An 11,034-nucleotide genomic window follows, 5' to 3' on the forward strand; every position below is an offset into this window, starting at 1 on the left:
ATCTAACAGGTAAATCTTTGGTATTTATTCAATTCATCTATATGTTAAAATGAAAATAAAAAGAGGCAATTGCTATAATATTTCGTTTCACTGTAATGTAGGCTATATAGGCCTACACAATTTCCTGAACTACATTTCTGCAGCTATTAATATGTTTAAATGAAAATGAAAAGAGGCAGTGGTGTTTGATATATTTTGTCTTATTGTAAATATACAGTGAGAAAAACTGCAGTAGCCAAGGTGAGCTGACTGATGTGGAGTGTAAACTTTTTAAATTGGATGATCAGGGTAAATTCTACTTATTTTGTCTCCTGGAAACATATAAGTATTTATGTAGCTTCTGAAGTCCAGTATTAAATGAAATATGATCGTTAAACAAAATGAAAAGAATTTACACATCATCATCATCCAGTTCAAACAGCGTCGCCCTGGAAACAGAACAGGCACACCTGCACCTGCTCATCACGGGCTGAGCGGCCACACCTGCGCCCCATCAGACGCTGCTCTCTTAAACCCTGCAACCCAGCACAGAGGTGAGAGATGTCTCCGCAAGACTCGGCTCTAAACTTGTCTTACCCTTTGCCCGCAGAGAGCAGCGTGTGGACCCGCCAGCCCCACCAACCGGGGGGAGAGCACGGCCCCACACTGCACCAGCGCACCGACAGCCAAGACGCCGAGCACTGTGCACCAAACCGCCTCACAGCAATGCCTATCACCACCCTTCCTATTAATAAAATCCACCCTTCGGGGAACTTACCCTCATCCTCGAGTCGTGTCCTCCTTCATCCCGCCACTATATATATATATATATATATATATATATTATATATATATATGATATATATATATATATATATATATTATAGGAAAATATTAGGATGTTTATTTTATTCTGTTATATTTATTATATTTTATTGTCATCTCACATCATGGATCAAAATTTTTTATAATGTCTTTCTACAATAAAAATACATATGTGCTATAATTAGCATCAAACAATCAAATAAAAAAATAAGAAAAATGATTGCACAACCACCAATTAGGTGGCGATAAGCACTAAGCATTATGTTGCTTCTCTAATTTTACATGCAGAATAGCCGAAATCACAGCACAGCTATTGTCTTTATCTTGTCTGTAGCCTATTTGATTTTATCAGACGACGGCACGATTATAAATCAGGATTTTTGTGCAGATTAACATCTTGAAAGGGAGAGCTGGTTTAGTCTTAATGGGTCGCGTTTCAGTCATTATTTTCATATTCATCATCCCCGTTGTCTGACAACAAACAGTAAAATATATAAATGAAAACAGTTTCTAGAATTTAGCTGCATCAAAATACAGAATGTGGCACAGAGAGGCAAACAAATGTAATAATAAATAATAAATGTACATTTTGCATGCTCAGAAGAAGTGAGCTGCCCTGTCTTGTGGAAATACAAACAGGTTGGGTACTGTAAGTAAACTGCTCAGTGCAAAGAAAGCGAAGTAATAAGAACGTGGTAGTTAGTTTTTCCTTGTGTCTAATAGACATGAACAAGTTCTTTGAAAAACATCAATGACCTATGAAACATGTCGACTCTTCATGCTGTTAACTATGGTTTTACTAATGAAAAAAATATATTACATAAAGCATCAATATTTGTCCATGCCCATGTTGATAAGAGTATTTAAAAACTTGAAGGCCTGGTTTTACAAACGGGTCTTATCTTAAGACAGGGCTAGGCCTTAGTTAATTTAAGATATTTAAGCAACATTTACAAAAATGCCTTAGAAGGAAATGTTACAGGTGTGCATCTTGACACAGAACAATGACACTGACATATTTTAAATTTTTTTAGGGCAAGGTATTTTCAGTTGAGACAGCTCATACATGCATTTTAAGCCTTGTCTGTGAAACCATGGGGAAAAGTATTAATTTTAGGTACATTTTGAACAGATAAGAATGTGTGATTAAATTGTGATTATTCATGAGTTAACTCATGACAATCATGCGATAAATCACGATTATATATTTTAATTGATTGACAGCCCTAAGTTAAAATGACTAAAATTAAATGTAGGCTTAAGCTGGTAACTCATCAGTGGACTTTCCTCTTCAATATAGGCTATATTTTTTCACACTTTTCTCATTCTTACTAATTCAAGTTTTTATATGAATGAACCTCTGAGGGACCGATTGTCTTCAAAAAAGTTTCGATCACATTTTCATTTTACCTGATTAAGTGTCATTTATGAGCTGAGCTGCTTTGTTTACATCCGTTACTGGGGAAACCACTATATGTTCCAAAAACACCTCCTACTGGCAGAGAATGAATGTGCATTTTCAATAATCCAGTCTGCAGTTTTTGTTCAGACCAATGCAAAAAATCACCCGCATAAATCAGTTTTAAATTATATAATTTATACTTCCGATTCATCCATTTTCTTAAAAAAAAAAAGGGTTTAAAGGTTCAGTTGTGAGGTTTATCATTTTATAATTTATTTAGTTTTTTGTTAAAACTTGCATCTCATAGGTAAATCAATTACTATTTCATGGTCTACAACATGAAATAATAAAAGTGTCTGCTAAATGAATAAATGTAAATTAAAGAATCCCATTATAACATGTACATAAATGTAGAAAGACTGGACACAACAGTGTGGCACCATTGTGCAGCAGCAAGCATCACGACAAAAAAATAACCTCAAGGTTGAGCTAGGTAAATGTGTGCAAATGTACAGTATAGGGCCCCATTCCTATATTTGCCTGGGGCCCCCAATTCACTAAATCCGCCCCTGTCAATATGTGGCTGGTATTTCTTAAAAAACAATATTTCTGTTTCTTTTTTGAGCTCTCTTTTTGTTTTAACTTTGAGTGGTTGAAATGTAATAAGTAACATCAAGTCCATGCCCTCCACCAAGATTTCGGACCTGGACAGACCTGAAATATAAAAAATCCCCAATTAATGAAAAGTACATTATAATGGGGGAAAACTGTCAAAGCCTTACCTTATCCCTGGACGAGCCTTTGACTTGTGTTTGAATATGACAAACTTGGTTACTGAGACTTCCAATATAACAACAACAACAACGACCGCAACAGCAGCTATGATTCCAACAACAAGACCATTTGGAGTGTCTTCACATCTAGCATCAGATAACATTGTTCCTGTTTTTATTTGTTTACGACCCATACTCTGACATCTGTAGACATGTAACAGTGAGATGTTAGCACGTCCAAACGTATTAGAATGGGAATTTAATGTAAAACTTTGATTACTCACAATGTATGTGGTTGACAAGCTGTGAAAGTGCCATCATTGTAGGTGCCATTAATGCATGCACCACATACAGTATCAGTGTTTGCTGTTCCTGTAAAGATATTAAGACACTGAGTTCCTTAACTGTTTCATTAGATTAACACTACAGAGATTTTCACACTAAGTACTAAATGCCTTAGAGTTGTTTAACATTATTCAAGTTTTTTAAACAGTACACACGTCGGGTCAGTTATTATAAATTCAGGAACATTTGACAATAAGATTTTCATTTTTTAAAAACATTAGTTAATAGTTAAAGGTGCAGTATGTAATATTTGACAGCAAGTGGTTGAAATTGGGTACCGCAGTCCAAATTCTAAATGTTTCTGCAGATGCAGTCATGCAGCTTTAGCTGTAGCATTTGCATCACAATAAAGCTGTGTATAGCATTATGAACTATATTAAATAAGGTCTAGTTTATTAAGTATTTTGTATTCTTATCTGCCTGTTCTAATATGCAAGTAACTTGTGAGTAGTATTTGCTAATGATTTTTGCACTCACTTTAGTAATATTTACACAAAAATCTGAACATCTGTACCTCTTTGTTGGATGTATTCTCCAGGTTTACATTGAGAATGTTTAACAGCTAATTTACAGCTGCCTTTTTCTTGGATCATGCAGAATAATCCTTCTAGTGGCTCACAAACTGTATCTGATAACCGTGTACAGGCCTTCTGTATCCTTAAACCTAAATATATTGAAACAAAGCAGTTGTTTATTATTGAAAAATGAAACATGTTAAATTATTGTATTCTTTTGGGTAACTTTAACTCTCTGCTAAAAGAGTAAATGTGAAACACTGACCTGCATCACAGGCCGAGCAGGGAAAGCATATTTCAAGGCCATTAGACTCATCTGTGTACGTGGATGTACTACAGGGTGCACAAGTTGTGCTGGTGTCCACTGTGCAATGCCATAAAACACGGTTACCTTTAAAAAGTATATAGGATATTAGAAGGTTAATTTTTTCAATGGAAACTTTTCTTTGAAAGTCCTACGTCAAGAAGACATCTTGCAATTCTCCTTGTAAACAATACTACCTATTGGACTTAAAAACTAAAATTATTTTCTTTTATTACTGTGAACTGTTTACTAACCAGGTGCACAAATAGGGCAGCAATGTCTGTTTATCTCATATTCAGCACGGGCACAGACACAATAAGCTAGTTCTAGGTATAGAAAGGCAATGGAAACAATGTATAAAATAATCAACAAAAGCTGCATTTTCATAAAGATGTAAAATTGGTCAACTCAGTGTGTTTGTGCAAAGAGCTGATAGTGGATTTAGTCTTTCTATCAGACTTCAGAAGCACTTCTGTGTGTTGAATGTGGCAGGTTCTGATCATAGTTTTGTGTGTTTGTGATAAGTGATGGACACAAAAGTAGCACAGATTTAAGTAGCAAATAGTTGGTAGGTATATCACCCACAACCAAAAAGTTTTGAATCAACTATTGAATATTGTTTAATGTAATTTTTCATGTAAACACATGACTTTGTTTTCACATGCTTTCAAAAATGTATTAGTCCAGGTTTCATTTATTAACATGTTAACTACATAAGTAACTACATTATCTTACAATTAACAATACTTCTACAGCATTTATTAATCTTAGTTAATGTTAATCTTAAAATGTAGTGTTTTAAATAAAGTAATTTAAAAAGCAACTGTTTTGACAAGAACATAATTTCTTTATTCTCCAGATCCCCAAAATATATATTTGGCATTACCCAATCAACTTGACATGCAGTAAATACATTAAATCACTAAATCCATTTACCAACACGAGAGCATAAGAAAAGCACTTACTTTAAAGGAATGAGATGTTTTTCTCAGCTGCAGACCAATCTATTGAGAGGGCAGACAACAATCATGAATAAAGCATGAGAAAAACTTGTGACTTGACTGGTTGTGTGCATGTGATTCTTTGCAGTGGATACAAAGTATCCCATTGTTAAAGGGTTAGTTCATCCCAAAATTAAAATTCTGTCATTAATTACTCACCCTCATGTCATTCCAAATCCATAAGACTTTTGTTCATCTTCGGAACACAAATTAAGATCTTTTTGATGACAGAATGCAGTCAGATTTCCTTCCATTGGATTGCCTTTGTAACTGTACCACTTTGATGCTTCATAAACTTCATGAAGAGATCAGAAAACTAATCCATATGAATCGAGAGGTTAAGTTCAGATTTTCTGAAGAGAACTGATCACATGTTATGGGTCGAAACAGATTTAATTTAGGCTTTTACTCGCATATAAACACTGATTAGCGAACATAACCAGAAGCACAACCTAACCTATAAATAACGCACAAGAACAAACCTCTTCCAGAAGTTACAAAGGCAGTCAATGGAAGGAAATTTGACAGGATCTTGTCACCAAACATATTTTAATTTGTGTTCTGGAGATGAACGAAGGCTTTACGGGTGTGGAATGACATGATGGTGAGTATTTAATGACAGAATTTTCATTCTGGGGTGAACTAATCCTTTAAGATATTATTACACTTATTCATTGGCTGTAATAAAGTTAGCTTGAGCTTGATCTACTTTCAATCTTTAAACATGCTTCAGCTCTTCAAACACTGCTTAGGTGGATAAATTTCATGAGAATTAGTCTGAAAACATTTCGGCATAAATTTGTTTTATTAACAAAAAAAACCAAAAAAAATCCAGTTTATGCTGAAATTATTTACCATAATGTGTATAATTTATATAGCACATTTAGCCACAAAGTAAGCCATGTTCAAACAGTAGGACACAACAAAGTTTTCTTGACCCTTTTAAATAAAGATTGAATATTATTTTATATTTTCTTTTCAAATGTATACATTTTAAGTATGTGGAGCTTTTGAGTTGTTTGATTTTTTAAAAAATGTTTTGTGTTTTTCATGACGCATTCAAACTGTTGGGCATGACTTGATACTGGCAAAGAACAGAACAGAAAAGAACATAATAGAAGCAAAAAGATGTCATCATTTCAGCTGGAGCAAAAAAACAATGACTGATGTGTATGTGGAGTCTTTATCTTTAGTGAAAGCTAATCATTGTCCATCGGGTCAGAGTCATTTCTATGTTCCCAGGATTCTTTGTTCACCAGAATTACATGGCACATAATAAACACATGACAACATGTCCTAATACATCAGAATGAACTGGGGCCATATTCACAAAACATCAAGGCTAAAAGTAACCCAATAATGAGCATGCCAATCCTACTTTTACTGTTTTTAGTTAAAAAGAGAATTTCACAAAACATTTTAGCACTAAAACTATGCAGCTAAAACAAGAGGACTCCTAAGTCAAGTCACTAAGACTAAATCACAAACAATACTAAAATAATAACATAAACATTTTAGAAACATATCACGATTATTATTTAATGTAATTAAAAGTTGGGCAAGAAGTAACAGCTGTTCTTGAGATCAGTTTGGTTTTCTTTTAAGTTTGCACAATGTCTCAGCCATGATTATTCTAGTCTGTTAATTAAATGTCTGCTTATTTGCATATCTGCTAAATGTAAGAGGATTAGTAATCACTGCTCAAACTGATAAATTCCAGGCATGATCACTCTTTCAGTGAATGTGGTGAAATATTTGAGTAGTTTAGAAACTGTAGTCATTCCCAGGTTCTTAGGAGTTGTTCTTCTAGTCCAAATGATTCAACATTTATCCTGCCCCCAACAACTGAAAAAACAATGAAGCATTACTTTTCAGTTTACAAAAGCACAAGGAAGGTTTTGCATGAATTTATCACAGTCAAACCATAGAATATAAAATATTATATAATTCACATAATTAAAATCTAATATTGTATTTTTGAAGTTTCTCATCATGTATATAAGCTGAATAACTGTCTTGTATATTTTTTTCTATGATATACTTTATTCTTACCTTTTGAACTGTCTTTTTCATGTAAACCATTTCCTGTTTCCTTTTGAACAAAACCAAACAGACATTTTTAAAACATAGTAAATATTTTTTTAAATTTTATTTATTTTTAGGAAATATTTAATATTCTTTGTTTTATGTTTTATTTGATGTAGAGAGTTGAGTACAAGTATTAATGTATTTAACAATGTTTTTCAAATACATCTTTTATGCTCACCAAAGATGTATTTGCTCAAAAATACTGTAAAAACATTAATACTGTAAAATGTTATTACAATTTAAAAGAGCTGTTTTATATTTTAATGTATTTTAAAATGGTAATGGCCAAGCTGAATTTCTTATGAATTCTTCATTAATCATTCTATTATAATTCTAATATGATATTAATAATAGTTGTTATTATCGTTAAAAATTGTTTTTGCTGCTGAATATTTTTGTGGAACCCCTGATCTAAATTATTTCAAGTTAATTTGATGTATAGAAATTTCAATGAACAGAATTCATTTGAAAAATCATATTTTTTTAATGTCTTTTCTTTTTTAATCTTACTTACCCCAAATCTCTGAATGCTACGTTATCACAGTCTCCACAAAAATATTGAGCAGCACAACTGTTATCTACAAAAAAGTTTTTTCTTTCTTCATCACCATCATTTTTAAGTGCTGCAATATACAGTGTATATGAATGATTTAAAGTGTCCCAGCCTTAAATGACTGTTGAATTTTCATAGAAAATTCCCTTATAGAAAAAAACTATGGATCTCATACTACAAAAATAAATGAATAAAGCTTACCTGCACTTTTTGATAGTTTCTTCTTCCGAATGTGTTTAAATATTAAAAAAAATATTACTAGAATTATTATTAAAGCAACTATAATACTTGAGGCAACTATTGCTACAGCTGTTGAGGGATTTCCACATTTGGTGTCAGATGAATGTGTTCCTGGATTTGTTTCAGTAAGTCCCATGTCCTCACATCTGTTAATGATTTCTAGGGTAGTATTTGGTTTTATATGTTCAGTGTCAGAAGTAAACAGCATAAGTGAGCACTTACTTTGTGTGTGGTAAACAGGATGAGAAAGATCCATTTGAATATGTGTCACCTGTACATTCAGCACATACAGTATCTGTGGAGCCAGTACCTGCAGAGACAGTCAGCATGAGGTATCCATTTGAATATGTGTCACCTGTATATTCAGTATATTAAGTTTCTTTGGGGACAGTAAACAATGTTTCCTGTATTTTATATATATTATGATTTTTTTTTTTTTTTCTTTTGAGTGATTGTTTGATGTGTTTTTCTGTGTTTAATTAGTGTTTTTTGAAATGTAAATTTATATTATTTTTTTTTTTTTTAATTTTGTAGATTCTGTAGAGTGTCTCAAGTGGAGTATCTGATGATCGAGTGCATACTTCACTCAGTCTTAAACCTCGGTCTAGGATGAAAAATATAAAGCGCTATATATCAAAGCGTTTATATAAAGTTACTTGTCTTTTAGAAGATATAATCGCAGTTGCATCTGAAGCTTACACTATATTATGTTTCAGGGACAGTTTCCTGGAGCAACTAAATTGCAACTCTTCAGATCTTAAATCACTTGAATTAACAGACATCATTTTTCACCAAAGATTTAACATTTTCAGATGAACCGATATAAAGTGGAAACACTCACCTGCATCACATACAGTACAGGGAAAGCATTCCACAAGGCCATTTGGTTCATCAATGAAAGTTAATTGAGGGCATGGAACACAAGTTGTGCTGGTGTCATCTGTGCAGTGCCAACGAACATGGTTTCCTTAACAGGCAGCACACAAAATTGGTTCTTGATTTATGACAATATTGAACAATATTTTTTACAATTTTGAAAATGTGAATAAAAGAAATGCCCTTTATACAAACCCGATTCCAAAAAAGTTGGAAAACTGTACAAATTGTGAGTAAAAAAGGAATGGAATAATTTACAAATCTCATAAACTTATATTTTATTCACAATAGAATATAGATAACGTATCAAATGTTGAAAGTGAGACATTTTGAAATGTCATGCCAAATGTTGGCTCATTTTGGATTTCATGAGAGCTACACATTCCAAAAAAGTTGGGGACAGGTAGCAATAAGAGGCTGGAAAAGTTAAATGTACATATAAGAACAGCTGGGGGAGGACCAATTTGCAACTTATTAGGTCAATTGGCAACATGAATTGGTATAAAAAGAGGCCCTCTCAGAGTGGCAGTTTCTCTCAGAAGTCAAGATGGACAGAGGATCACCAATTCCCCTAATGCTGTGGCAAAAAATAGTGGAGCAATATCAGAAAGGAGTTTCTCAGAGATTGCAAAGAGTTTTAAGTTATCATCATCTACAGTGCATAATATCATCCAAAGATTCAGAGAATCTGGAACAATCTCTGTACGTAAGGGTCAAGGCCGGAAAACCATACTGGATGACCGTGATCCTCGGGCCCTTAGATGGCACTGCATCACATACAGGAATGCTACTGTAATGAAAATCACAACATGAGCTCAGGAATAATTCCAGAAAACATTGTTCGGTGAACACAATCCACCGTGCCATTCGCCGTTGCCAGCTAAAACTCTATAGGTCAAAAAAAGAAGCCATATCTAAACGTGATCCAGAAGCGCAGGTGTTTTCTCTGGGCCAAGCCTCATTTTGAAAATGGACTGTGGGCAAAAGTGGAAAACTGTTCTGTGGTCAGATGAATCAAAATTTGAAGTTCTTTTTGGAAAACTGGGACGCCATGTCATCCGGACTAAAGAGGACAAGGACAATCCAAGTTTTTATCAGCGCTCAGTTCAGAAGCCTGCATCTCTGATGGTATGGGGTTCCATGAGTGCGTGTGGCATGGGCAGCTTACACATCTGGAAAGGCACCATCAATGCTGAAAGGTATATCCTAAGTTCTAGAACAACATATGCTCCCCATCCAGAGTGTCGTCCTCTTTTTCAGGGAAGACCTTGCATTTTCCAACATGACAATGCCAGACAACAATACTGCATCACTTACAACATCATGGCTGCGTAGAAGAGATCCGGGTAACTGAAATGGCCAGCCTGCAGTCCAGTCTCTTTCACCCGTAGAAATCATTTGCGCATCATAAGAGAAGATGCGACAAAGAAGACCTAAGACAGTTGAGCAACTAGAATCCTGTATTAGACAAGAATGGGACAACATTCCTTTTTCTAAACTTAAGCAACATGTCTCCTGCAGTCCCCAGACGTTTGCAGACTGTTATAAAAACAACTTTTTTGAGATGTGTTTGATGCCATTGAAATGTTTTAAAAATCAACTTATTTTTTCCCTTAAATTGACGTACATGATAAAATATTGAAATTTAAACTTCCAACATCATTGCATTCTGTTTTTATTTCACAGTTTTTACAGTGGTCCCAACTTTTTTTGGAAAATATTTTAACAAACAAATGCTTTATGGCAGAATAAAGCAGATTACATAATATATTTTAAGAAATTTCTAATACTGTAATAGTACATAAACATAAAAAGACAATATATGCTGTAACTTGCAGTCTTACCAGGGGAACACATTGGGCAGCACTGCTTGTCTATCTTATACTCTGCACGAGCACATTCACAATAACAAAGATCATACTTAAGAGGAACAATAAGTATAAATATAGCTGCAAGCAGCAATTACCGGGGTTCAAGCATTTTAAGACCTTTGGGGTGGTCTCGGCCAACTTGGATGTATGGCTGCACTTTGACATCAATCGATTTTAAATGTTATAACAGTGGTTCTATTTTGGGCCCCCCCCCCCTTTTTTTTTTGACATGATCCATAAAACCTTTGAACAGTACTATTTA

The 11,034-nt window shown here is 34.0% G+C and overlaps 2 protein-coding genes across 2 annotated transcripts in view; both read right to left on the bottom strand.

Annotated features, from left to right (window-relative positions):
• Positions 1–2,844: 2,844 nt before the first annotated feature.
• On the bottom strand, positions 2,845–4,649 carry LOC109074578 (tumor necrosis factor receptor superfamily member 14-like). The gene is made up of 6 exons (XM_042763000.1): positions 4,398–4,649; positions 4,105–4,230; positions 3,839–3,988; positions 3,264–3,351; positions 2,989–3,183; positions 2,845–2,920 (listed from the first exon to the last, which is right to left on the bottom strand). The coding sequence occupies exons 1-6, from the start codon at positions 4,528–4,530 to the stop codon at positions 2,845–2,847; spliced, it is 768 nt and encodes a 255-aa protein (XP_042618934.1). The 5' UTR covers positions 4,531–4,649.
• Positions 4,650–7,488: 2,839 nt separating this feature from the next.
• The window catches only part of LOC122145982 (tumor necrosis factor receptor superfamily member 14-like), a 15,462-nt gene continuing 11,916 nt past the window's right edge, over positions 7,489–11,034 (bottom strand). The window contains exons 2-6 of the mRNA XM_042763001.1: positions 10,746–10,850; positions 8,867–8,992; positions 8,552–8,629; positions 8,248–8,335; positions 7,489–8,171 (exon numbers count right to left, since the gene is read on the bottom strand). Coding sequence (XP_042618935.1) covers positions 7,955–8,171; positions 8,248–8,335; positions 8,552–8,629; positions 8,867–8,992; positions 10,746–10,850 — 614 coding nt within the window. The 3' untranslated portion in view covers positions 7,489–7,954. The remainder of the gene's footprint in view (positions 8,172–8,247; positions 8,336–8,551; positions 8,630–8,866; positions 8,993–10,745; positions 10,851–11,034) is intronic.

The sequence above is a fragment of the Cyprinus carpio genome, chromosome A8 (genome assembly GCF_018340385.1).
Source record: "Cyprinus carpio isolate SPL01 chromosome A8, ASM1834038v1, whole genome shotgun sequence".
NCBI classification, from domain to species: Eukaryota; Metazoa; Chordata; class Actinopteri; order Cypriniformes; family Cyprinidae; genus Cyprinus; species Cyprinus carpio.